Genomic DNA, 27581 nt, shown 5'->3' on the forward strand with positions numbered 1-27581 from the left:
GTTCCAAACAAACAAAATCCAGCCAAGCACCAAACCATGTGACTTTGTTGGTGTCCAGTGCTGACCAGTAGGTCTTCATGTTTGATTGACCCTTACAGCTACGACTAGAAGGTGCATGTGCAAGTCCTCATAAGGATGGTGCAAGATGGTGATGTTACAGCCAGTTTAAGAATATAATATGTCTAAATAGAAGGGGCGAAGGATATTTTGAAGGTATTTTTTTCTTGTGCAGAAACAGCACCTTCTACTGGAAGCATGACAACTTAGCACATTTTACAAATTATCTGCCTTTTGTACCACTGACAATTATGGATATAAACATTTTTCATTCAGAATGATATGGACTAATTTTTGCAAATTGCTACTTTTTCAGTTTAACATCTCATTAAAGTGTTCCAGCAGGCATAAGCACAATCAACACTCAGGCACCATGGATATCGCAACAGAAAACAAAGTGTGAACCAGCACCCTGCGGCAAACAGAGGCTGGCTTTAGTTCCTGTGCAGTGTCTCACGTGCACGCTCTCCCCAGAGCAGTGTCTCACGTGCACGCTCGTCGCTGAGCAGTGTCCTCTTTCAGCTATTCAGGAGTGTTCAGGTTGGAGCCTGGGAATGAGCACAGGGGGATGCTGTGTCAATACCACTCACCACCCGCCACAATGGCTGCCCCATTCGGCTGCTCTGTTGACAGACGCTTGGTCAAAGTGGCTGAGAGGGCCCCAGTTCTTTCAAACACACATACAAACGCGTGCACACACACACACACACACACACACACACACACACACACACACACACACACACAAAGGGTACTACAGTACTAAATTTGTGTCTGCTTATCTGAGCACTGTTTATACAGCATGCTCTGATGTGCTGTCTGTCTGCTGGCGGCCCCCTCATCACTGACGACAATAGCTTGTCTGATAAGCTCAGGAAGGGCCAGAGACACATGAGTTCACCAGTGTGAGCAGAAGCATGTACAAGAACAGCTTAACAACCACTCTTGTTCTAGAAATAAACGTTCGGTTGCTTTAAGAAGAACTGTTTCTAATAACTGTATAAGTACTTTGAAGCCAATTTAAACAAAATGGCCAGAAGATTCTTGGAGCTGCCATGTTTCCTTTCAAGGCTTCGACGGTCCTCAGCTAACACTCTGGGTGTTGCCTACACAGTACAAGCTTTTGTTCCACCACAGTCCCTCAGCCAATTAGCAGGCAGGATCCTGAGACCCGAGGCTGCCTGTTCAAGCTGTCCGTGTAGGAGGAACTGCCCTCAGGGACCCAGTGGACTAGATCAAGAACCTCTATAGCAGTTGAAACAACCACAGCATACTGGTGTAACACTGGGGTACAGTAGTAGAGAAATCAAAACAGCAGGTGTCAGTCCAAGAATTAGTTTATTCAATAGATGTTGATAAACATAGCCTATTGCTTAAAATAAGAGATTTATGCATACTAATGTGAAGCAGCCCACTCCTCAAACAGAGTACATTCAGGTATCTAACACCAAACACACACATGCATGCGTACACACATGCAGACACACGCAAATGTTGATTTCAGTGTGATTAGTAAACCTCCTATAAGTAGGATTACTGTGTAACCCTACACACCTGCAGTGAATCACTACAGGTGTATAGGGATACAGGAATGTTATTATCTCAGTAATAAGTTTGGTTTTCTGAGGAATTGCAAAACAATATGAATCACATTGACAATTGCTTTCTACCTCCCAGCCCTACAGTGGGTACTTACACTGTAAATGGAAAATGGAAATGGAAAATTGGACCAACAATTCACTGGAATACACATGGAAAACTTGATTAACTAGTCACACCAGGCTGAGCTGTGGAAGCTGCTCCATATGCAAATCTTTCACAAGTCACTACAAGTCAACCTGGTAGCACATCATATATATTACACTATATAAACAGTATATATAAAGTGACCACACGCATTGCTAATCAGTCACTTTCCATGAGAGAAATCCACTGTGGAATTCGATCACATGACTTGGCATTTACAACGAAACAATAATTCACATTATTCTTTGTAAGTTTTTTTCTCTTCCTGCACCTTCACAGATCTCTACAAAAATCTGTTCCAATGAAATGCTTCCACCTCCCATGATTGGTCTGTTTGTGCGGAAAGTGCCCACATCTCTTTAAATCCAGAACTAAAGGATCTGACACCTCTGCAGTCTATGCCAATAGTATTAGAGTTGTGCAGCGTTTATATTTATAACTCACTGTGTTTTCTTCATACACAGCTGTGAAAATGGAACAATTCATGGGTAAATGGAAACTGACGGAAAGTGACAATTTTGATGAGTACATGAAAGCAGTGGGTAAGCTTGAGTTATCTTTGGAGAGATGTATAGTTCGGTATTTTAATTAATTACATGTCTAAGCAAAGTGTTGCGGATAAGTAAAATATTCCAGATTTTAGGGTCATGCTTCGTTTTTCTAAGACACCTTTTGCGATGCAAATGCAGATGCAGTCCACACCATCTACCTCAAACTAAATGATTAAGGCCATCTCTTGCGTCGTAGGTATCGGTTTTGCATCCAGGCAGATAGCCAATATAGCCAAGCCCAGTTTGTTATTCGGCGTGGGTGATCAGGGGCTCATATCCATGAAGTCCATGTCCACGTTCAAGACATTTGAGATCAAATTCAAGCTGGACGAGGAATTCGATGAAATCACTGCAGATGACCGACATGCAAAGGTAGCCGCAAACCATGTATCTCGTTCTGGCAATGGACATGTAAACCTGTATACTTATATTCTCCTAACGCTCACTCTTCAGACCACTATGAGTCTCAAGAACGGTAAACTTATTCAAAGTCAGACGTGGGACGGCAAGACCACAACAATTGAAAGAGAGATTCAAGACGGCAAATTGATGGTGGTAAGTTGAAGTAGTTTCAACGTCGGACACGTTCTCTTTTAAATGTCTAAATAAACAAATAAAGCGTGTGACTGCGTGTTTGGGCCCATATATTGTTTGATTTAGAAATGCATCATGGGTGAGGTGGTGTCTCTGAGGACGTACGAGAGAGAAGACTGACCCGCACGCTTGTTGGGTCACCACGCTGCCCCGCCATTAAGATCTCTTCGCTGATCGTTTTATAAAGTGTGTACTGATGGTAATTGTACCGGTGTCCACCATTTTCCTCAGTGCTTTATGAACGCAAACAAAATACTAATAAAAATCACTAAAGAATGCTTGAAGTTGTATTTTGTTACACAACATACATACAGTGCTTGAGTTCTTTTACAGAGCATGCATAATACTTTGATGCAAAATGTTATACAAACTGTATGTATTTTATATTGTATCTCTCTCTTTTCGTATGTTTTCTATGCAGATAAGAGCACATGACTAGCATTTACTTTCTCATGCGCCCCTTTACAAATCATTCAGGATCTGATTTGTAGAAATCAGCAACCACTAATCACTCTGAAGTATAACAAGGGCAAACCACACAATGCTATTAATCTTGTTTCATCAGTTTACAGACTCCTAATTACTGGGCAAGTATGTTCATCATTTGCATAAAAGGTACACACCCAGACTGCCTACAAATCAGAGGTGTATATGTGTCTGCATGATGTGTGCTATCCAATAGGAATGCAAACACGTGATAAGGCTTTTGGGGCCTTTGTAGAATGAGCTCCTGAACTGAAGTTATAATACCTCTGGATTAGTGATGAGTGGGCAGGCAAAATGAAGTTGCTTGTGGGTTACTGTGAACTTTTGTGTAAATTTTACTCTCCCAAGAATGATTAGAACTGCTTCCCTGCAGTTCTCATAACTTTATCAATTTTAATAGTTAAGTTGTTGCTGTTTTATATGCGTGCTTAATTTTAAATTACAAATCAATAACTAAATGGGTGATATCTTTGTCCCTTATGAGTTGAAGTAAATTAAATGATGAATGAAAAATGATCTAATGATACTATATGAATGATAAAGTAACTTACTTTTATTTGGGTTTTAATGGAGTACGTTCAAGACTAAAATTTTATTTATCTATTAATTTGCAAAAGCCTTTGATTGTGGGTTATGCTTCTAACATTTAATGTACTTAGTTATGTACATTTATCTTAGTTTTAGCTTAGTTTTTTTTTTCAAATTGCATAGGAAGTCCAGCTCCTCCAGGACGGCACTTCTGTACGTTGCAAGAGGTTTTGTTGTGTCTCTCAGCACAGTTTCGAGAGCATGGAGGAGATACCAGGACATGGGCCATTACATGAGGAGAGCTGGAAAGGACCCCAGAGACAGTTTGGTAAACGCTATGCTGCTTGCAACATCATCCTGCTGACCAGTAACAGTGTGGTGGTATGGACCAACTGACTGTCAACATTTCCTGCCTAAATGGTGGATAGATATCCACTTAGCTTTCAATTTCTGAGAGAGAGAGAGAGATTTGTACTATGATTTAAAACACAAATAAACACTCACACTTTGTCCACATTGCAGTAATTGTCTGAACCAAACTAACTGTGTCCAATAAAGATATGCAAAGTATAGTTTCTTCAGTGAAACCAGAAAAAAAGTATTTGAAATTGATGTACCTGATACTATTCTCGGACAATGTAATGGTTATAATAGTACAGCACTGCCATCTTGTGTGCCTTTGTCACATATACACTACATTTTAATTCTTGAATGGGATGAAAACTCTATTGGACTCAATCAAATATTCACATAATTTCTGTTATACTTTAGTTAATGTTTTTGGTTGAAAATCACATTTGTTATTTTCCTTTGTAAGGATTGTTTTTATTTTAAAATATTTATTTTTAGTTTGTTACATCTTATTGAGCAAAAACATACTATAGAGAAATTAAGCAAATAATGACAACTGCCTACACCAGCTGAAAGCATGCGTTCAGATATTAATATTTTTAAGTCATTTTATTTTTTACTTCACACACTATTTGTTTATTGTGACTTGTCACACTATTTGGTTTTCCTAAATTGCATTTTTAAAGATGTGTAATATGCCACATATGCCTTTAACTTCGTGCAATAAGTGATTATCACTTGAACACAAACGAATCATGCAAGTTAGACTAGCTAGATCCTACGAAGTACGACTTCATAAGTTTTAGTCGCCCTATAGAAACTTTTATTTTGAAATAGGGTTGAAGCGCCTAACAGCCCCGTTGACGGCGGTTTCACGTTGACTTGAGACCGTTTACAACAAAGAAGGGAGAAGGCATTTTTGTTTGGAAGTAACACAGCCTATTAACTAAAACGTCCGGAGCGCCGCGGTTCCCCCCGCACGAGTGGATCCACAGCTACCGTTGTGATAATCGGGTAAAACACGTTATTGTCTGATATTTAGCTCACGTTTGATGAGGTTAGACGAGGTTAATGTTGGCCGCGGTGCCAGGCAGGGCAGGCGCCTGTTGGCGGACCAGCCCTCCGGGTAACTCGGTTAGGAACCTCCAGCTGGGTCACACCACAGCCCGGGGCACACGTCCGCCCAGCCCCGTCTCTCAGTCTCTCTCTCTGGGCTCGCCGTGCTCCGCGTTGAAGCAGTAAGACGGCTAGTTAACTCGCCTAGCCGGCTATTTATCCGACTTACGCGCTGATCTTACGCTGTTTGAAGCTAATTGCTGCGGCTAGCCGCTAACTAGCGCGTGAACCAGTTAGCTTAGCCGCCTCACCGACGCCCGTCCGGCGGTACCGCAGCCCGCCAGCCTCACTGAGGGAAACATGTCCGATATTAAACAACGTAGCGGCGACTTAAGCGAGGTAGCGACACAGCCCACCGCTAGCTAGCTACTTTTACAGCCAGCTAACTAATTAACCCGCGTTTGGTCCGCTAACTAGCCCGGAGACGTGACTCTAGCTGGGGTGAGTTAGTCAGATATGAGGGCTCACGTCTGACAGGGTTTACCCCCCCCCCTAGACGACCTGCTCGATAACATTAAGTGAAGGAGAAATCCGAGACAAGCTGAGGTAAGGTGTGTCTAGTTTGCTAGGAGAGCTGTGTGATTATTTTTAACGCCTGGTTCTTGAATATATACTCGTATCGCCTTTTGAAGTATACGTCTAAACATTTAAAACAAGATGTGGAGTGGCCACTAACTGCTGAGCTACTTTAGACGGTTGTGTTGATATCTGTGCCCGTGCCGAGACGTGACACACTGTTTGGTAAGTGAACAAGGTGTGGTTGTCCAGCGAGATGTCCGACTAGATGGAGGGAGAGCGTGTAAACAACACGTCGGCCTCTTCTAGTAAACGGACTTTTGGCTATAAACAGCACAAATAATCTGCAGTACATGGCAGCTGACCTGTACGAGCTTCACAGCATGACATTTCAGACTCAGTAGGGAAATTAACGGCACCCTGATGCATTTTTGCACTTAAAATGACAAACCAAAGGACTCCCCAAACTTTCCAAAGTTGGACGTTTTTACACCCACACCCCGTGTTTTAGCTATTCTATTCTGGGCTTGCGCCCAAACACACAGTTGCCACTGAGGTATTGTTGTATAAAATCAGTTTTTTAATCTTTAATTTGAGTTTATCTTTAACCACATGTAAATAAATAGGAAACGGTCTTGATTAACGCTGACCAACATATGAATATGACGCAGCCTCACGGGCGAAGAGCAGGTTTGAGCATCATCTGACTAGTCACCTCAGGTGCCCGTGTTGACAGATGGCACGGGGAGAGGTATAACTGGAGCTCTGCTGAGTCCTGCCCCTCAACAGAACCTCCTCTCAGTGGGCTGGTGGAGTTGGCAGAGGGAGCCGGAAGCCCCTGGTGTTCCTGGACAAAAATGTATTTCTTTTCCTCACTAGCACCTGGTGCGCATGAGTCAGTGTGTTGGGAGCGTTGCTCTTGCCTTTATTACTGATCGAGTCTTCATTTGTAATGATCCACCTTGACTTACTCTGTGTAATTTCTCCAGCCCGTGTTGCTTGATCCTGTGAGATTTTATGCAGCTTTAGTGTTACAGCTGTTTTGAGCTTAGTAAAACTGCAATTAGTAAAAGTTACTGCTGCAAAATGAGTCCAGTTTGACATTACTGATGCAAATTATTGAGAGCTGATGATTTTATTACAAACATTTGTGTGGTTTATGCATTGCTAATTAATAAAGACACTTGTGTTTTTACATAAGTTATTGTTGTTCTGAGAGCAATGTGATCTAAATGTTTAAGTGCGTTTGATGTAATTCAAGAAGTTAACAATTGACCCTGATATTGCAAAGCATGAAAATCAGTTGACACACTGATATGTAGTAATTTAATAGAATACAAATGAGCTGAAATTGATACATCTGCCCAGCATTAGTTATATGTACTTTGCTGAATATGGTTGACCCTAGGAATGACTTTACTTGGTTATAAAAGATTTATCAACTTGGTTTGTTATGTAAAGTCTCTCACTCAGACAGTTCAGTACATTATACCAGTTGTGTTTACATTCCTTTGGAGCAGGATCATCGCTAATTCTGCCATCAACTTCATGCTTGCAAGTAATAATAAAGTAAGCACTTCCAGTGTTTACTCTTATTTAATCACATTTCTTGTTGTGAAGGGTTTTTGGTAGCACAGTGTAGGTTTTTAGCCCGCCGTACGAGTATCTGGCAATACACTGTGCTTACTGGAATATGCCATGTTTTCTTAGTCAAACAGACAGAGATGGGGTTGAGTTATCGGTCATTGAGGACTGACTCATAAAGTAAGGGTCGTTAGGTCAGTTTAAAAAGACTGGTGCAGGAGGCATCTCGTACATATGATGTCATTGCTAAAATAAAAATTGATTAGGTTCTACACATTTTCTACATGGTTTTATACACAGTTTATTTGAATTAGTTACCTGGGGAAGTGTCAAGTGTGCTTTATGTGCAGTACATGAGTCATTTCTAGGGGTGCACGATATGGACTAGAATTGCGATGTGCGATAACATTGTTGGATATCCCGATATCGATGTGAACCACGATAAATTAAGATTAAAATACAGAAATGTAGTGTCTCTCTGAACAGCAGCACGTTAATTTGTTTTGTTTTTTACTGTGTAATGAATCCAGAATAATTACAAATATTTTGCAGGTTTATTCAACAATAGATTCAATCTAGGTTTATACTTTCACGAGTGAGCGACTCCGCACACCTCGTTAACCTCCGCGAACGGCGGAAGCGTTTAATCTTGCCGTGTCACATTCTTTGCAGTGTTGTCCGAAACGATATGTATGTTGCTTTGTGTTTCAGGTTTGAAAAGTGCTGGAATTTAGGCTAAAGTATTTGAAAAGGCTTGAAATTGTAACTACTTCGTTTCACAACAAATATCTGTCTGACTGAACAATTCTCTTGTATTACGTTAACAAATACGAGCCTCTTGTAATTCCAGGACGAAACATGAGAGAACGTGAAGACGTTAAGATTGGGTGTTTTGAAAATAAATATCCATTAAATAATGTGATAAAAAAGCGAATTATTTCGAATCATTTAGAGTATATGTATAAATATTTTATTCAATAACGTGCTGGGAATTATTGAAATGGACCTTGAAAGTGACATACAAGTGCTTGAATTCCACCTTGTATAGGTGTATGAACCCTGCAAACATGACTGTTCTCATTGCGCTGAGACGCGGCGCGCGCGAACTTACAAAATTCGAGAGGTGCACGACCTCGTGAATCGACAGCGCGCGAGGCAATTGCACACGGGCGAAGCCACCGCGATTACGTTATTTTCGCCTCCCGGACCCTCGCGCCGCATCAAGTGTAAACCAGGCTTAAACCAAATCGCGTGTCTGATGAGCGTGTTCACCCCACTCCAGGGTTGCCAGGTCCTACAAAAGTTTTCCGCACAAAATCTGCGAGTGTAAGTTGTCGGCGGGGTGGGGGTTGCGAGTGTGAAATGGAGACAAATTAAGTATTATATCGCGATCGATTCTTAGTGTTGACTTGTAACTTCCGCAGTAGCCCAACTCAAAAGTAGCCCAAAAAACCGCACCCTGCGGCCCCAGAATTTTTACCCGCGGCTGGATTTTCAAACAAGCCCAATTTGGCGTGAAAACCGCGAACCTGGCAACTCTGCCTCACTCTGCCTCTTGCCTACTTACGTCACGTGATCATAGTCTGCAGCGCGAATAGCTCCCTCTATTGCTGGACGAGGATAACGCAATTTGAGTTTGCTGTTATTCAAGGAGTTATCGTGGCTCTTTCGATGTGTTTATCGTGAAACTTCACATCGCGATAACGATAAAAATACGATTAATCGTGCAGCCCTAGTCATTTCTTTATTTTTACTATGTGGCGATGGAATATGTCCAGCAGGCTGGGTGATTGGAAAACACTGAGACAAAGGTTTGCATATTTTGCATTTTCTACCCATTGTACTATTTAGAGAACGAACAAAACACTAGTTGAATGTAATAATGTACAGAGAAAACAGGATGGTTTTCTTAGGATAATTTTTATTTCTTTAGCTCATTCTCATGTGATATTTCTTGCATCGTGTCTCATTCATCTATTTATCAGCATTGCACCACAGTTTTCATATTGCCTCATCCCTAACTCTAACCTTGTTCACTGTAAATCATGCATGGGTCTCAATTAGTCCAAAAGAGATTGAAATCCAATCCATGTCCTCAGTGTAAATCCTTGGCTTGATTAGAATTCTGCACTGCAGGTTAGCAAATACACAGACAAATTTGCCAATTTTGATCCTAAAATTTGATTCGTAACCCAAACAAAAGGTGCAACGGTTCATTGTTAACACGTGCAATAATCCAGCAGTACTGAGGTTTAGGCCCTAAACCTTAGGGGTTACATCATGGATCATCTGCTGCAGGATAATATCAACTCTAAAAGGCGGTTTTCTCCTGCAAGTAGACCATGCGGATCAAGTAGGACATGCTGAGATTCTGCTTCTGTTGGGGCCTCATGCGACTGAACATGTGACTGTTTTGCGAGTACTGCTGGGCCTCAGCGGGGAGGAGTAACTCTGCCCTCCAGCGGAGAGTAGCCTGTCCTTCTGAAGCCTCTCTGCTCAGACCCTTCAAGTCTTCCTCGCTGTGCTTGCTGGGTTCCGGCTAGTTTTCGCAAATGCCTGAAAAGGAAGCGTGTCTCCTTCCCCCGTTCCAGCCCGCCAGACTGTCGGATAACCGTCCCCGCGAGGGACGGGCCCGTCAAAACGTAGACTCGTATTTAAAACCGTCCACTTGATCGTGCCCCTTAGGCGTCCGCCCTAAACGTCCTGTCGGAAACGGTCCCGTGTCTCACTCACTTCCTGCTTCCCCCCAGGAGACGCGCCATGCCCGCTGCCCGCGGCTCCACCGGCTAAGTGGCCCTGACCAGAGCAGAGCGCTGGGAGCTCAGAGATGGGGAACACGGCCACCAAGTTCCGCAAGGCGCTCATCAACGGGGACGAGGTCTTAGCCTACCAGCTGTACGAGGGCAATCCGCAGTTCAAAGAGTCGCTGGACCCCAACACCTCTTACGGGGAGCCTTACCAACATAACACCCCCCTCCACTACGCTGCCAGACATGCCATGACACGCATACTCAGGTACGGCACGTGCCACTGTATACTGGTGTTCAAGTAGTGAATAAATAAAGAATGGAAACGGGGATGGCTAAACTGGTTCACTTTGCGGTCAGCGTGTCAGTTCATGGTTGAGTGGACAGAGTTGATATGTGGATTAAGCTCTGGTCAGTTTTGAATGCACAGTTGAACTGATTACCATTTCAGGTGATTCTGATTTTCAGAGTGGACCTGTTGTGCTTCATTGGGATTGTTGAACAGAATGGGTCAGTTTACTTATAATTTACCTCTTAAACACATCCAGTGGATTATTAGATAGGGGACTCGAAGTGCAATATTGTTTTGATTTTTCTTTCCTTGATATGGTAGTTCGGCCTTTAGAACCGACAAAGTAATCGAAACTGCTTCTCATTACACGGGTGTATTCAGCATTATATTTGTGGTTACAGTGCAGGCACAAGTTGGGGTTATAGGCTAATGCATTTGCTCTTGAGAGTCGGCGTGTGTTTGATGGCATTATGGGCTGTGTGCGGAGCAGCTGTCCATGTTCCCAACCACATCCATTCATCTGGAGGCTTGGTGGATGGACTGTTACGGCGTCGCTTGGCTGGTTCGGTTGTCATTGATGATGTGTCTGCTGATATATGCGGTCACACACACACACACATTCACGGTGGATTCAGAAAGTATTTGTTGCGTACATTGCATTGTGTGTTTGATTTTGAATGTTAAAAATGTTACTAAAATCCAATCAACCTACATTTGATAACACATAATTAAGATATTTGTACCGTTTTGAGGAAAGAAAAAAAAAAAATCAAAACTCAAATCTCAGGCGTTGCACACCTACATTTGAGGAGTTTGTCTGTTTATGGCAGATCCACCCAAGCTGTCAAACTGGATGTCACATTAGAAGGCGCTGTGCTTCAGATGATTATCATCTTGAAATGTGAACTGCCCCACTGCTGGAGGAGGTTTCTTCTAGGATGTCTTGCATTTGACTGTGTTCAGCTGTCCCTCAACTGTCTCCTTGTTCCTGCCACTGAGAAGCACAATGCTACCACCACCATGTTTCACCACAGTGCCTGTTTTTATACAGACATAGTGCTCGCTGTTCTGCCCAAAGAGTTCATGCCTTTGGCATTGTTCTATATCCTTGCCCTGCTCTAACCCTTGCCACAGTGTGTTCACTAGAGAAGCACAACAAGTTCCATGGGTTTCATGGCTTGGTTTCTGTCCTGTCAGTGCGGTGTAAATCGTGGGTTCTTACAAAATTAGTTTCCCTTACAGCTTCCCTTTCGAATTACAAAAGGTGGGATCCAGTTCAAGACGCGGCCCACTCTAAAGCAAAGCAGATGCACCTGAGCACAATCGAGTGCCGCAGAAGGGGTCAGAAAACGCGTGTTTTTTATGAATTTTCTAAGCTAATCAAAAATGTTTTCACATTCTAATTATGGGTGATGTGCCAAACAACTGCCATCTTACCCAGGATTTTATAGATAAATATCATCATTTTACATTATGGTTTATGTATAGGCCAAAGGCTACAAGGTTCCATAATGAGTGTAGCATTTGATGATGTCAGTTTCAGTTACATAGAGGGGATATGTGACCAGATGTTAAACGATAATTTCTTATAGAACATGATGTTGGTCTGTCCAAATGCTTCAACCTAAAATGGTATGTACAAAATGTACTCTAGCTAATTTCTAAACTGGCCATCCCATAAACGACTTTATAGGCCTATTTAATCTGCCGGTCTGTGTTTTAGCCCTGGTGATTTTGTCTGAAGTGCAGCACTATACCAGCGTGTTAAAGTCCAAATACTTTTGCAGCTCAGCAGAAATGGGTGCTGGGGAATCACGTTTCAGACTTATTCTCTGTCTGCCCACGTCACAAGTATCCACTTTTAGTTTATAGGCCCAGTCCTTTACTACCGAGCTGATTTTTTGTTTGTTGTTGAGGTAGTTTAAAGTACAAATCCAGTTGAAGCTCAGCATTACTAATATGTTACTGTTTTAATGGATTAGGCATTCTTGTACCATTCTTATACCTTATATGTGACATTCTTAATGTATATTCGTGTATTCACCTCAGTGGCAGCCGCTTTAATTAAAAAGAGCTGAACGTGCAAATCCTCGAGTCTCTTTCTTGATCCCGCCCGTGCCACCAGGTCCTTCCTCTTCAGCAAGGATGGCAACCCCAACAAGCGCAACGTGCACGACGAGACGGCCCTGCACGTGCTGTGCATGGGTCCGCGCATCCTGCTGGCGGAGGCCGCGCTGCAGCCGCGCCTCGCCCGCCCCCACGAGGACGAGCGTCGCCGCGCCGACTGCCTCCAGATGATCCTCAAGTGGACCGGCGCCAAGCTGGACCGCGGGGAGTACGAGAGCGCCGACGTCAACGCCGTCGACAACAAGAGGAACACGCCGCTGCACTACGCCGCCGCCTCAGGGATGAAGACGTGCGTGGAGGTGAGCGGGAGGCCTCGCCCCGAAGGGATCCGGCCCACCCCCTACCGCCTAGTTCCGGTCCGGGAGGGCCCAGACCCCAGCACAAACGCAGTTAAATTTATGTTGTTACTCCATGCGAGGTCCATTCATCTCCTGGACTGCAGTTAAGCGTCTTTAGTGATTTATAAGGCATTTGGAAATGTTTTTCTGTCGGTTTGTTTCCGTTTAAATCGCAACCATAGCATTGTTCATATTTTTTCGTTAAATATGGGTGAAAGTTGGGTTGTCGTAGCATGACGAAGCTTAAAAGGCTTTTGTATCTTCTTTTGTTTGCAGTTGCTGGTGCAGCGTGACGCTGACCTTTTTGCAGAGAACGAGAACAGAGAGACTCCGTGTGACTGTGCGGAGAAGCAGCACTATAAGGAGCTGGCCCTGGGTCTGGAGTCTCAGATGGTCTTCTCCACGGATCCCAGTGCCGAGGACATCGAGGCTGAATATGCCGCCCTGGACCGCAGGGAGGTGAGCTCCACGCAGACGCCCCCAGAACAAAATTTCTGAATGTTTGATTTTATAGACCGGTCAGAACGTGAGCCCTGTGTCTGCTGACTTTGGTCAGGAAACGATTGTTGGTTAGATGTTTTGGACTAGCATGTATAGCGACTGGTTGATTTGAGATGGCGGACTGATGAAGACGCCTCTCGTCGTGTCTGTGGCAGTTTTACGAGGGCTTGCGTGTCCAGGACCTGAGGAGGTTGAAGGACATGCTGATTGTGGAGACAGCTGACATGCTGCAGGCCCCTCTCTTCACCGCTGAAGCTCTCCTCAGGGCACACGGTAGGCACTGACGCACGCACATGGCTGGTGGGATCTGATAATCTCTGGCTATTTGAGAGCTTTTTAAAATATTTGACAAGATATCAAATGTCGGCTTTGGAATTTTAATTTATTTTTGACATAAGGAGACCCTAATTAGACCTGAAATACATCACCAGACCTGAGAACTTTGCATGTTGTCCCATGGAATTGAGACGATTGTATACAGCTGAGGTCTTTTCCCTAATGTTGGCATTTGGGGTTCTTAAACAGTTAAAGGTTCTCTGGCACAAAAACACGTAATTGGATCAGTGCTTTCTTTAATAATCTTCAATTATGTGAGCAGGTCGTTTAGCAGGCCTCGTTTCAGAGAGGTGAAGCCCTGGGGAAAATGGGAGAGATCTGCTCCACTGTACTTGCTATTATTTTAACTCTGGCCTCTTTGGAGAACACCAGTGCTGGTCTAAAGTCTTATACGATGTAACAGTTTCATCTCTTACAGTGTGTGAAATTCCCACTCCTAAGACTCCGTGTGAATCCACATAGCAAGCGATGTGTATGATGAGTTCAAATCAATAAAAAAATAAGAGGAAAAATGTGTAATTTGTCAAATACATTTTTGTTTGCTCAATGGAGTCCTGGTTTGTGTATATTTTTGAAATGGTTTTTTAGTTTAGTGCTGTCCTTTAGGATATGCATTCACGTTTGTCTATTATTAGCAATTGTTCTAGATAATTACCTGAGCTACACCCTAACAGTCATTTGATATGTATTTACAGGATAAGGACATACTGGGGGAGCCATTATATATGGTCATTAGCAGGTTTTCTTTTGTCTTGCCATTTGTCTGTTAGATGCCATTCATGGAATTCATATTACCTTTCTTATTATTCAGTTCAACACGGAGATCGAGCCCTTTTTCTCAGAACTGAAGCGTTAGTTATTAAACATGCGACGTTAGAATCCACATGAAATAATATGCTTAACGTGTACAGGAAGTTATGTGGTATAAAGCTGGACTTTTGAGCTCCTCAGATTTTCAAAATCACATTTAAAAAGGCTGTTTTAAAGAAAAAGCCAACTCGTACATTCATTGGTTACTCATTATTGAGTATGACAGGTTCAATCTGCTTTAGGGCTCTTTTAAGCATGTTGGAGTTTATGAACCACAGTAGAGCTCACGGCCAGTTTTAATGCGGAGACACACAGATGCTGTAGCTTTTATGTCCTCTGAGAAAACATCTGGAAAAAATGTTTTGGGCTTTGGGAGGCTAGAGTTTCCCCTCGACTGTACTCGAACGTTTATCTGAACTTTGGTTTCTACAGAAAACCATAAGGCTGAGGGAAGACTAATTAGGCATTGAATTTTTGACCCTTCTTGCCAGTCAACCCATTCTAACATGACTGACAGGTGAAATATAAGCAAGGTGCTAAAAAAAAAGACTAAATATGGCATACGTGTACACTTCTACAGTATGGTAGAAGATGCTACAGCCCTCTCTCCATCTTCTACGTAGACTGGGACAGAGAGAAGCTTCTGGAAGCTTGGATGTCTAATGCTGAGGACTGCTGCCAGCGTTCTGGGGTTCAGATGCCCACCCCTCCGCCCAGAGGCTACAACGCCTGGGATACACTACCTTCACCCCGCACCCCGCGCACCACCCGCTCCTCCATCACCTCGCCTGACGAAATCAGCCTCTCACCTGCCGACGACGATCGCTCCCTGGTGAGAGGACGCGGCCCCGGGTTTGGGTCACGCGGCCCCGGGTTTGGGTCACGCGGCCCCGGGTTTGGGTCACGTGGCTTCTTTTCAGCCCGTTCTGTCTTGCTCGTTTGTCGGTCTCGCAATAGCACAATACGCCATGTGTTTGATAACACGCTGTATCCATCATTGTGCTTCATGAGCCATTTAGAAAGGCTCCAGTAACTTGTAGCACAGTCAGTGCTTTGACACATCAGTGTGGACACTGGCGTGTAACAGGGCATTCTTCACATGGTTCTGTCCCATCCTGGAGTCTAGAGTAGCACCACAGTCTGCACAATAGAGGAGCTTTATAGCAGATGTACATAGAACTGTACAGCAGAACAAATGTCCTGACTCACAGTGGTCACAGACATGAACTCGTCCAACGTGCTTATAGTCCCAACCCCAGAGACCGGGGGGGGGGGGATGCAAAACTGTATTGTTATCCACAATATTCACAATCACTGTGGTGAGAAAAACCTCAAGGCTTCTCCTGGTGAACCTCTCCTGTTTTGTGCTTGTTCCCTCAGTGTGGTATTTGTATGTGTGCCGCCTCCATGTACGAGGAGCCTGTTGATATCCCGTGTGGACACGAGTTCTGCCGAGCATGCTGGGAAAGGTGAGTGGTTTTTTTTTTTTTTTTTTTCTCCCTTTGATAAAATAAAAAAAGAATATTCCAGATCTTTTTTTCGGTCACTCCTGAAGTTGTGGTGTGGGCCTTTCAACGTTTATTGCATGCTTATGTGTCTGCCATGTGCAAGCCGTAAGCCTCCTTCGGAGATCTGTGCTGTGTCACAGGAAACGCGAGACCTTGACCCGTTGCTCATTAACGCAGCTTAACGCGAGTCATATGTGTGGTTTCTCCGGCAGCTTTTTAAATCTGAAGATCCAGGAGGGAGAGGCCCATAACATCTTCTGTCCCGCCTACGACTGCTTCCAGCTGGTGCCCGTCGAGGTCATCGAGAGCGTTGTGTCCAGGGAGATGGACAGGCGGTACCTGCAGTTTGACATTAAGGTAAAGATCTTGTCGTCATGACCGACGCTGCTGGCTGCTTTGTGGTGTGGCCCGGCTTCCTCGGGCTCTGTGATGCCTTTTGCTAGCAATCAGTGCCTGCCTCAATGTCCACATACGAGCATACGGCCTGTACATACGAGCACAAAGTACAAATCTCATTGGCTCTCGCTCCCTCTCTAAATCAAAAAACTGTTAGCATTTTGTCCAATTCTGCTAACCTAATGTTTAATTCAGTGTCTAGATGTTGACCCCCCTCCTCCCACACACACACACGCACACACACACCCACACACACCCATCAGAGTGGGCCTGATGGGCGACGTCTCTCTCGCCGGGCACCCCATAGCCTCTCATTATGTTGCCATAACAACCCAGACTCTCCTGCTAAGACGTGTCTGCTCTGTTGTAATGCTGGCCAGGGTCAGAGGTTAGTAACGAACATGACGGCAGTGTCGCTCCCTTGGTGAAAATGAACCCAAATCCTTGTTCATTGTAATGCAGTTCTGTTTGGTCTAATGCATGCTGCATGCCTTATCTTGGTGGCGTGGAATGTGTCCATTACGGGTCCTTGTGTGTACTCCGGTTTGGAGTTAGTGCCACGTGGCTGCCCATTATTGTTAAATGTGGTATCTAGGCGCAGGAAGGAATGAGGCGTGTTTTGTTGGTGAGCTCACTGTGTACTGCTTATGTGTTTGCCTTACAGATCATAATAAACACCTCCGTCTGACTGTGTGGGTCTGTTGTCTGTGTCTCATCTGCTTCTGTCTTTTTCTTGCTTATTTTTGAACCTCCCCTCCCTGTCCCTCCCCTCTTGGTCTTTCCCGCTCACACCCCCTCCACCCTTCCTCTCCGGCAGGCCTTTGTGGAGAATAACCCAGCCATCCGGTGGTGTCCGCGGGCAGGCTGTGAGAGGGCGGTGCGGCTGGCGGGCCAGGGCCCCGGTGCCAGTGCCTCCGACCCGCTCAGCTTCCCTCTGCTCCAGGCCCCGGCTGTGGATTGTGGCAAGGGCCACCTTTTCTGCTGGTCAGTGCCAGTCATGCCCCCCCCCTCGCCTTCCCTAAGAGCTCTGTAAACGCTCACATAAAGAGCCACTCTTCAGAGCAGGGCTTTGAGTTTGGTGACGCACACTCTGTCAACGATAGTGCTGGCACTAGCTTTTTGTTCAGGTCCGAATCACACAGAACTTTCTCACAGATGTTATTTTCAAGGTCATGTGAGGGAGATATATTTGTATTGAGGGATGTATTTGTGGTATGTGTAGGTTTTGCTGCGTTTACCACAGCTCTGGGCCTTCTGTCCACACACACACACACACACACAGACACTCACTCCCCAGTTATGTGTCCAACAGTGCCTTTGCCAGAACCTCACAGTACACTTAACTCTGTACACTCTCGCCCCTGTTTCTCTATATGCTACCTGGACACTTCCTCCTAACCCTAACTAAGGAAGTGCTGCCTGGATAACACTGCTGCTCCACCACAACTTCTGCTCTGTCTTAACAGCTTCTCCCGCTGAGGCCTTTAATCACACGGGGTCCCACAGGCCATAGTGTTTGTGGAATATCATTTAAAAAGTCTGGTCCAGCAGACATGGAACGGGTGGGGTGGTTGGTATGTAGCTTTTTGGAACAAGTTTTGAAATATCAGTGAATTTTGTTTTTAGCATCTTTCCGTTTTAGCTTTTTAAGTCAATGAATGTCAGGTAATTTCACACTTCTCTTAGAATGGGAACCCTGATCATGATCCTAAATGTCTTGTATTAATGATTTCATTAGGAATGTAGTCTACACAGTCTACATGTCTATTGCGTTTTTCCCCCTCACACCAATGAAAACGCTGACTGTGTCACATGACTTCAATTAATCCGTATGGTTTACGTCACTGAAGACCAGTGGAGCAAAATGTACGGCCCACCTTTGGTCTTTCTCCAAGTTGATGAGTCAGATTTGTATTAAATTAAAGCAGTTACTGATTTATCCACTAGTTCTCATTTACTGGCCTTTATTGACACCAAGATGCAGTTACTAATTTATCTGCTAGAGGTCATTCCTTGGTAGCCCACACAGGCGTATGTACACATGCTTCCGTGTTTGGGTAAAAGTAGATCTGGTTGCAGGGGATTCCAGTAAAAAATAATAGAACAAAGGGAGTTTGTTATAAAAAGAAAAATATGCATGTACAAAAAACTATCAGTCTGATTGCCCTGTTTGTTGTCAGAAAATTGCAGCACTACAAAGTATAAACATGCATTGTCTATTCTAGTCATATGAACAGGCCAGTGATCCTGATTTCAGTATTGTAAAATGAGCGTGTCACATATTAGTAATGGCGGTTGACTGGCTAACAATGCAGCCAGTGATGCCCCAACCCCAAATGAGTTTCCCTTCAGCTGCTGAAACACAGGCGTGTACAGTCTGGGTTTGATGTAAAATATAGAACGGCTTAAAAATGGCCCTCGCCCCCAGTGAGCTAACATACGGTGTATGTAAAACTGATCCAGCCCCCAGTACATATGTAATATGTCAGCAGACCTCTGCCGACCGGGTGAAGGCCGCGGTGTGTTGACGCCCCTCTGCCCCCCCACAGGGAGTGCCAGGGGGAGGCGCACGAGCCGTGCCACTGCCAGACCTGGAAGATGTGGCTGCAGAAGGTCTCCGACATGAAGCCGGAAGAACGTGAGTCGGGTCTCGCTACGCCACACCGCGTCGGACGCTAAGCGCGCCCCCCAGGGCCCGGCGCAGTAGTCTAGAGTCAGAGATCTCTTCGATATTTTTGGTTTTCTGGTACAAGATGAAAATGTAGCGCCTTCCTGCCGTCTTCGTGCGGATCGCTGGATTCGTAGCACACGCTAGCATGTCCTGGTTTGTGAGACACCTATACATTATAGTTGTACAATAAAGTCTTTTATTTAACCCCCTACATCAGAATTTTGCATGATAAATGAAATACAGTACCCAGTCATTTTTTGAGAGGCTTTTATCACAAACCAAAATCAAGCATGGCACCAGTGTGTTGCGAGAGAAACAGTGAGATGTAGTGAGCGTAGTGACATGCGCATCACATGCCCTCACCGCGGGAGTCTCGCCGCTCCAGAAATAAGAGCAGCCCGTGTCCCGCAGCCCAAGGTGCCTCTCTATATTTGTCCTCTCCCTTCGCAGTGGCAGGTGTGAGCGAGGCGTACGAAGATGCCGCCAACTGCCTGTGGTTACTCACCAACTCCAAACCCTGCGCCAACTGCAAGTCGCCCATTCAGAAGAACGAGGGCTGCAACCACATGCAGTGCGCCAAGGTGCCCGTACGCTCTCAGGTGCCCGGCGTGAGCCTGGCACTTCTGCCGTTAGCCGGGGATTTACTGACACCCCCCCACCGGCCGCTTAAAGGAGCCGTCCAGCCGCCGTGGGTCACGCGGGCGCCGCCCTGTCGTGTCGGGCTTAAAGGGAGAGGTGGTTTACGTTTGCGCTCTGACAATACCAACTTTTAAAGGGGCGGGGCTGTTATTCTCTGCATGCGCATTGTGTCGATGTTTTCATAGACAGTAGGTATAAATAAACGCTAAACCAACATAAAAGCGTCGGTTAAATTGCCGTCACACGAGGCTGTTTGCGTGCTTTTGTTAGCATGGGGCCACAAATGCTCTTGTGTGGAAGCTGAGTGCCTGGCTTCTGTCTCTGCAGTGTAAATATGATTTTTGCTGGATCTGTCTGGAAGAGTGGAAGAAGCACAGCTCCTCGACGGGAGGATACTACCGCTGCACCCGCTATGAGGTCATCCAGCAGGTGGAGGAGCAGTCGAAGGAGATGACCGTGGAGGTGTTCACCCCTTTTTCATTATTTTGTAGGGGTGTAGGAGCATTTGGTCGCCTGCTCGTTTTTAGGATCTCTGTTGACTTGCCGCTCATACTAGTGGATGGAAGTGTGCATGTAGTCATTAGTGTTTTTGAAAGATGACACTAATAGCACATCATAACATGTTCAGCGAATGATGTGCTCAGTAAAGAAAACCGTGTAGTGTTCTACTTAATTCGTTTTTTTTGGGGGTTTTTTCTTGCACGTCCAGGCTGAGAAGAAGCACAAGAGCTTCCAGGAGCTTGATCGTTTTATGCACTACTATACGCGCTTCAAGAACCACGAGCACAGCTACCAGGCAAGGCTCCGTTTACCAGCACCTCCCCCACCGTGCCCCCGCCCTGGCCAGACTTAATCTAACGCTCTTACTCTCCCGCTAGCTGGAGGAGCGACTCCTCAAAACGGCCAAAGACAAGATGGAGCAGCTCAGCAAAGTCCTGAGTGGCAGTAAGTGTGTTTCTGAGCTCGAGATCAACGCTGCCCACCGTTAGGGGCAGTTCCTCCCCCGCTAATATGCCCTTTTTTGCCCCGCAGGGGAAGGAGGTCCTCCAGACACCACGTTCATCGAAGACGCGGTACACGAACTTCTCAAGACGCGGCGTATCCTCAAGTGCTCTTACCCTTATGGTTTCTTTCTGGAGCCCAAAAGCACAAAGAAAGAAATATTCGAACTTATGCAGGTTGGTAATCGTCCCGTCCCCCGTCCTTAAGGGATCAGGCGGCTTTCTCGCACGCCGCTGCTCACCTGCACTTTAAACCAGAGATTGATCTTGTGGGCTATTTAACAGCAGACTTAAGCTCTGCCTTCAAGGGCTAGACACTCAAGCCCTCATCATCCTGCTGCTTTTGAGCTTCTTCCCCACACCCGGTTTCTTCTATTGACCGTGTGTAACACACACTCTTCTACTACCCTGACTGGCTGGCTGCTGTGTAGCCGGCATCCGTCACCGTGTGTGTGTGTGTGTGTGTGTGTGTGTGTGTGTGTGTGTTCCTCGTGTTTCCCCAACTCTTCTCGCGCTGCTGTTTGGTACGTCCACACCGTCCTGTGCACTCCGCTTCACTGTTGTTGCGTTTGCGCCATGGACCAGGACTACAAAAAGAAAAGCAGCATCTTGTTCCAGTGTGTATGAAATGTGTGGAAGGATGACAAAAGAAATGAAAACTTAATGCTCAACTTAAACAGCCCACACTTAAGAAAAGTGGGTCACTTTCCAAAACCGTTACATGACCTCATTCTCTTTGTGTCTGGTGCTTCTGCTTAAGTGACTTCTAAGTAGTTTCACATGTTAACACTGAGCCAAAGCAGTTTTCATCCACCGTCTGACAAATTACCCAGACCCCAAGTAGAGAGGCCAGTCACCAGTGTGTCGCAGTGACTGCGTGAGAACGTTGGGTGAGGAGAACGTTTGTAGCTTCTCCTGTTACCACGTGCGCTCTTCTCCTCAGACCGACTTGGAGATGGTGACGGAGGACCTCGCCCAGAAGGTCAACCGGCCTTACCTCCGCACCCCTCGTCACAAGATCATCCGTGCCGCCTGCCTGGTGCAACAGAAGAGGCAGGAGTTCCTGGCCTCGGTGGCCCGGGGCGTGGCGCCCAACGACTCTCCGGACGCCCCCCGCCGCAGGTGCCAGCCCTTCTCCACCTCTCCGCTCTGCTCTCAGATGCTCTTCAGATCTCGCTGGGAGCTCTGTTTCATTTTCTCTCCGCTTTGGTATACGTGATCCTTTCCTGGCATGGATTTTTGTGCCATGACGCGTGAATGTACTTGACGTGCGTTCCCTGCTGTTTGGCATTATGTGGGTCATGGTGTGAGCACAGCCCTGTTCTGTGTGTTCGCAGTTTTGCGGGGGGTACGTGGGACTGGGAGTACTTGGGTTTCGCATCTCCAGAGGTAAGTGCTGCCTCTGTTTCCTGTTAAGACGGCTGCATTTGTTCTCTGCTCTGGCTGCTCTGTAATACACTTAAAGGGAAATATCCTTGACTCTGTTCGCTTTATTTGGGCATTTAAGCCATATATATGTTAAATATGTTTAATGATATTTGTCTATGGGATGTACCGAACTTTCATTAAGAAATAGACACACAGAAGCAGTAGAAATCATTGTAGTTCCTACTGAACAAGTGTATTTTTGAGAATATTAACAGGATTAGATCAAAACTGCTCATATTTGCATTAGCCAGTCTTTGGCTCACTACAGAAAGCAGCCATAGGAGGTGTCATGGGCTGTTGCTTAGATACTGCTGCTACAGATGATGAGCCTGTCCTGAGAGAAAGCAGCTGCCCGCCTCAGGCCATTCAGAGGCTGTGATTGGTTGATGCCATTAAAAACAGGATGTAATGTCTGCTTATGTTGGAGCAGGTGGGAATAGCACACAAATATCTAAATACTGTCAACATTCAACAATATGAAATGAATCTTTCATTTTGTCAAATGTTTGTCAAAGTGTTGCAGAGGTGTGTGTGTGTGTGTGGTGCAAAGGTGTATAGTCTTGTAATTTCTTCACTCTTGTGAAGCAGTATTGGGGTAATCAGTATAACATGGAAGCTTCTCAGAAAACACGAGAAACACCCTTTGCTTTCCCAGCACATGGGAACAGGGCTAAGGGTCTTCACCTCAAACTTCCCCTTAATTGTCTTACTTGTACGTTACCCCTAGCTTTTGTTTGTGGGTCTGTTCTAAAACCACTTTACTACACTGGATCAAATCCTTGTAAGATCTAGACAAACGGGTCATAACCCGATCCTGTTCACTGACGGGTGTTTATGTAGATGGCTAAAGCTTTATAGGTGGTTAAAGGCCTATAGACCAAGGCAAGCATGTATGAACTATGCGATGCAACACAAGTGCATGTGGCGGTGTGTGAATGTCCGGCTGAATGGTATTCCCCTGCTGTTCTGTTCTGATCTAAAGATCCAGGGGAATCAGGCAATTCTCGGAGGAAATGATCCGAGAGTCCACATTCAGAATAGAGGAGGCCAGCGGCAGGTATTACTGAAGCCCCAGTGTTCATCCATTTCAGGGATGACAACATGAGGCATAAAATGGCCCCTGTCATCTGCTCTCCATCACTCTCCACATGTCCTCATCGCCTTTATTTTATCGCATGCTTCTGCTTTTGTTTGTTTGTGTGTGTGTACTCTGCTGTTGTGATGCGTCAAAGATCACACGGCCCAGAGAGTGACCCGTTTGTTTCTTTGTTTTGAAGTAGCATTTTTCAGCAAGTTCCTTCAAATGTTTCGGTAAATTAATTCATTTGAACATAATTTCGTATGGCAAAATTTTACCAACTGAAACAGTAACTCAGTGATTCAACTGAATCTTATGCTTCACATTATTGGTTGTATTTTAAACTGTATTTATTCAAAGGTGAGGTCAAAGGAAGAAGTTAATATCTCCTCTTTTAATCATTGTTTGTGCGGTTTACAGATTGTCCTGCTTTTCTCTTGGAATGCCCAATTCTTCCGTGGGCTCGGACCTCTTGCATGTATCTTTGGTCAGATTAGACTGATCTAAATATTGGAGCTAATAAATATTTGGGCATTTTAGCTACTCATGCTTGTCAAATGTAGGGAGGTTATTGGAACTGATGTATCCTTTGCGTTTTGTCATGCATTTCATATGTATTTGGAAAAATGATCATTTATCCGACAACCGGTTGCCAGGTTCATGTTTGGTTTTCTAATGTAATGGATGTCTTTCTGCCTTATGAAAGTTAATACTATTGTGCATGATGGATTCTCACTATGTTCACACTATGAAGTCACTACGTTACTCAAATCCAGTTCCACCCACTCTGCTCTACGCTTTAGACTTTTTAAAAATTTTCCCAGTTCACCAATTAATGACCATGCGCTTCATGAAACGAATCGGGCACACAGAACTAGGAAACAACTAATCACTGCAGCGCACTGGTCCTTCAGATCTGGATTCGTGTAACAGGGTTGTGGAGGTCACGTTTAGATGTTTGGGGGGGTGGGCCCCCAAATCTGAAGATCTTCTTAACAGACTCTTCTCCAGGGTAGGAGGTGAGGAGGTTCTGGTCATGGACGTGAAGCTTCCTCCAGACGTGGCTGAGTGTGGCGTCTGCTTGTGTCTCCTCGCAGGAGTATGCGGAGTTCCAGTACCGGCGCAGACACAGACAGCGCAGGCGCGGAGACATGAGCAGCCTGCGCAGTAACACCCCGGACTCGGACGAGCCCAACCCCGGCACTTTAGGTCCATCAACCTACATGTTTGAGGGGGGTGGGGGGGTTGGTTGACTCCCTGTTCCTGTTTTCTTGCTGTTTTCAAAGACATGGTACAGTTTTTCAGAATAACCATTTATTTTTCTTCACAGATTCAGAGCAGGTTGGCTGCAGTCAGAGGCCAGGCCTCCCTATGGTAAGTTTGGTCTCAGACACAATACTTGAATCACTCTTTTAACTGTTTAGTCTCTCTGCATTAGCTGTTTTTTTTTTTTTGCATATTTTCGTTCATTTGCCTTAAAAGGTGCTTACTAATAACATCAAAATGTTCAGAACTATATCTGCTCTCTTCCTAATGAGGTAATATTTGACCTGTGGATTTACACATTTTTCATGTCTTGTGAAAAATTTTCACATGAGAAATACCTTAACTCATGTGGTTGAATTGTTTTGGTGTTTATAAGTGGTTAATTAAAAGTATTTGGTTCACAGCTGTACTGGGAAAACATTAATGAAGTAATATAGAAAGGTGTACAAAAAACATTTAAATGTCAAAAATTTATATAATTGTTTAATGAGGAAAAAATGCGGTGATCCACTTTCACCAAATCTTAATGGAACTGAGAAAAAATCAGTGAACAATATGTTTATTTATAATACATTTCAAGCTTCACCGAGCATTAGGGCTGGGTATCGATTCAAATTCCAAGAATCGATCCGATTCCGATTCTGAAGATTAAGAATCGATTTATTTTGATTTAATCCGATTTAATTGATTCGATCCGATTCGATCCAATTCGGGGTTTAGTGTATTTGAGCTGTTTCCTGACTATGTACAGAAGCAACATGTTAAATCTAGTATTATATCGATATTGATCAGCAAATAGTTGGTAGTTACTGATGGCTGGAAGACTGGTGAAAAGGGTCATCATAAATCTACCTTCAAGAAAGGTAATAAACAGGACAATAAACAAAGGACATCTTTGAGGTGTCTATGTCTGCAACAGTGGACTCCTACTGGGACACTAACCAGTGCATTATTATTATGATTGAAATAATTAAGAATTCACCCAAAAGCTGTTGCTACCAAATGCATTTTTATTTTAAAAGTGCTCACACTTAATAAACAAAGTATAAAATGTAAACGTGTATTTTTCTTTAAAGTGCGAATATAAGAACAGAACTGTCATGTTACGGTCCCCGACCCCTCCGTGTTGGGCGTGTGTTAACGTTGTCTGCGTCCACTCGTCTGCGTCTGTAGATCTCCGCGGGTGCGTCTTGTGATAGTCCGTCTCACCTGTGGCTTGTCTCGTCACGTGGGGTTTGTGTGTTCGCGCAGCGTCCTGTGCTCGTCGTTGTTTGAGTCACACATGTTCTATGTAAACGTGTTTTATGTGCACTGTCTGTGCTTCGGTAAATGTAATAAACGTAACGATTTGGAAAGTGCAAAGGATTCAGTCTCGTCCATCGCATTGCGCCCAATGTTACAAGAACATTTTAAACTTTTTTAAACTGTAAAAACACTGGGTAAACTGTCAGTGACATGGACTAACTGTAAATAGTCACTGACACTGGATAAACGGTCCTTCTGCTTTTACATTGCCGATTTGACTATCGTCGTTACCTCACTGTCCGACGCCATGTTGTTTTACAGTTAGTTAGACCGAGCACGCCTGCGTGAATTCAGTGACCAGGCGGGGGTAAAAGTTCACTAAAAAATCGGTCTTTGGACCTATAACCCCATAATGGCAAAAAACATTATGCACTGCATTATCTCACAGATCATGTCACAAGATGTAACGTCACGGGACATCATATTTGATTCATCGCTACATGCATCAACTGCATTCACCAATGGAATGTGTAACCCATTTTGCTTTTTTTTTTTTACTTCAGCCCCTCAGCTCCTTGGATGAAGATGATCCCAACATCTTGCTGGCCATCCAGCTATCTCTGCAGGAGTCTGGCCTGGCTGTGGGTGGTGGAGATGGCATAGGCAGTCAGGAGCTGCTGACTCACGAGATGTCCATGGGGGCCATTGGCACCTCCTTGCCCTCCAGGCTGGACCTCGCACTCCACGCCGTGGACACTCCCCGTGCCGCCCTGAGCAGCTCAGAGTTGCTTGAGGTCGGAGACAGTCTGAAGAAGCTTGGCAACATTAGTGGCCAGAATGTTCCCCAGCGCTTCAACAACCTGGGCAACCCAGCCTTCGAGGCTGCAGGGGGCGCTCTCCAACCTCCCTCTGCACACGTGGAGCCCACCGGGTTGGAGCCTGCCGACAACGCCAACCTCCTTGGTAACATAATGGCCTGGTTCCACGATATGAACCCGCAGAACATCAGTCTGGTCCCTCCAGCCGCTCTGTCAGACACGGAGTTCGGCGCTCAGCTGGGGAGGGCCCTTTCGGAGCAGACTGTGGAGAGCCACTTCCAGCAGTGGGCAGCAGGGGGCGATCACGAGGCTGGTGAGTATGGTGGCGTGGAGGAGCGGGAGCCAGTCAGGCCCACGCAGCTGGACCTAGTAAGTGTGGACATGCCGTCCGCACCTCCTCCGGTAAACCCGATGGCTGAACCTTTGGCTGGGACTCACCCCTGTCACCCTGACACCCAGAAATGTGAGTCGGACCCCGAGCAGCCCAGCAGTAGCTCTTCTGAGTGGGAGGGTCAAGTGCACCTTGTATGAAAATGTAGGCTTCTCCATCCCCATATGGCCAAACCCCTTTTTGATGTGAAGTAGCTGACATGTAACCCAAGGCAAAGAGATTCACTGCAGGAAGAACAGGCTTTAATTTGTGTAGTCAGACAAGAATAGATGAGCCCGAGTTGTGTTTCAAGAACGCTGAAATCGTGAGTGTCGAAAGTCGTCTGTTGTCTCATGTTGCAGGCCTGCATCTTTTTGCATTTTGGAGGCATGATGTGATCTTTCTTTATTAGAAGCAGACACTGTTTCACAGTCCAGGAGAGGCGAACAGCTACACAAAAAAAAAAGAAAAAAAAAGGAAA

General features: G+C 45.1%; 2 protein-coding genes across 3 annotated transcripts; both read left to right on the forward strand.

The window, feature by feature from the left end:
- Window positions 1-1973: 1973 nt before the first annotated feature.
- On the forward strand, window positions 1974-3226 carry fabp4b (fatty acid binding protein 4b). The gene is made up of 5 exons (XM_076971254.1): window positions 1974-2050; window positions 2268-2345; window positions 2551-2726; window positions 2808-2909; window positions 3015-3226. The coding sequence occupies exons 2-5, from the start codon at window positions 2276-2278 to the stop codon at window positions 3066-3068; spliced, it is 402 nt and encodes a 133-aa protein (XP_076827369.1). The 5' UTR covers window positions 1974-2050; window positions 2268-2275; the 3' UTR covers window positions 3069-3226.
- Window positions 3227-5169: 1943 nt separating this feature from the next.
- ankib1b (ankyrin repeat and IBR domain containing 1b) lies at window positions 5170-27581 on the forward strand. 2 transcript variants are annotated; one of them, XM_076970786.1, is made up of 21 exons: window positions 5201-5327; window positions 9311-9340; window positions 10280-10544; window positions 12694-12994; window positions 13310-13492; window positions 13690-13807; window positions 15304-15512; window positions 16061-16149; window positions 16401-16545; window positions 17402-17568; window positions 19134-19222; window positions 19706-19836; window positions 20222-20356; window positions 20604-20690; window positions 20773-20839; window positions 20927-21072; window positions 21839-22017; window positions 22233-22284; window positions 24499-24610; window positions 24732-24775; window positions 26476-27581. In XM_076970786.1, exons 3-21 carry the CDS (start codon window positions 10357-10359, stop codon window positions 27259-27261), a joined length of 3228 nt encoding a protein of 1075 aa, XP_076826901.1. In that variant the 5' UTR covers window positions 5201-5327; window positions 9311-9340; window positions 10280-10356; the 3' UTR covers window positions 27262-27581. The 2 variants fall into 2 exon arrangements, with proteins under 2 accessions (XP_076826900.1, XP_076826901.1); XM_076970785.1 differs by lacking the exon at window positions 9311-9340 and having other exon boundaries at window positions 5170-5327.

Source organism: Brachyhypopomus gauderio, chromosome 13 (genome assembly GCF_052324685.1).
Source record: "Brachyhypopomus gauderio isolate BG-103 chromosome 13, BGAUD_0.2, whole genome shotgun sequence".
Classification (NCBI taxonomy): domain Eukaryota; kingdom Metazoa; phylum Chordata; class Actinopteri; order Gymnotiformes; family Hypopomidae; genus Brachyhypopomus; species Brachyhypopomus gauderio.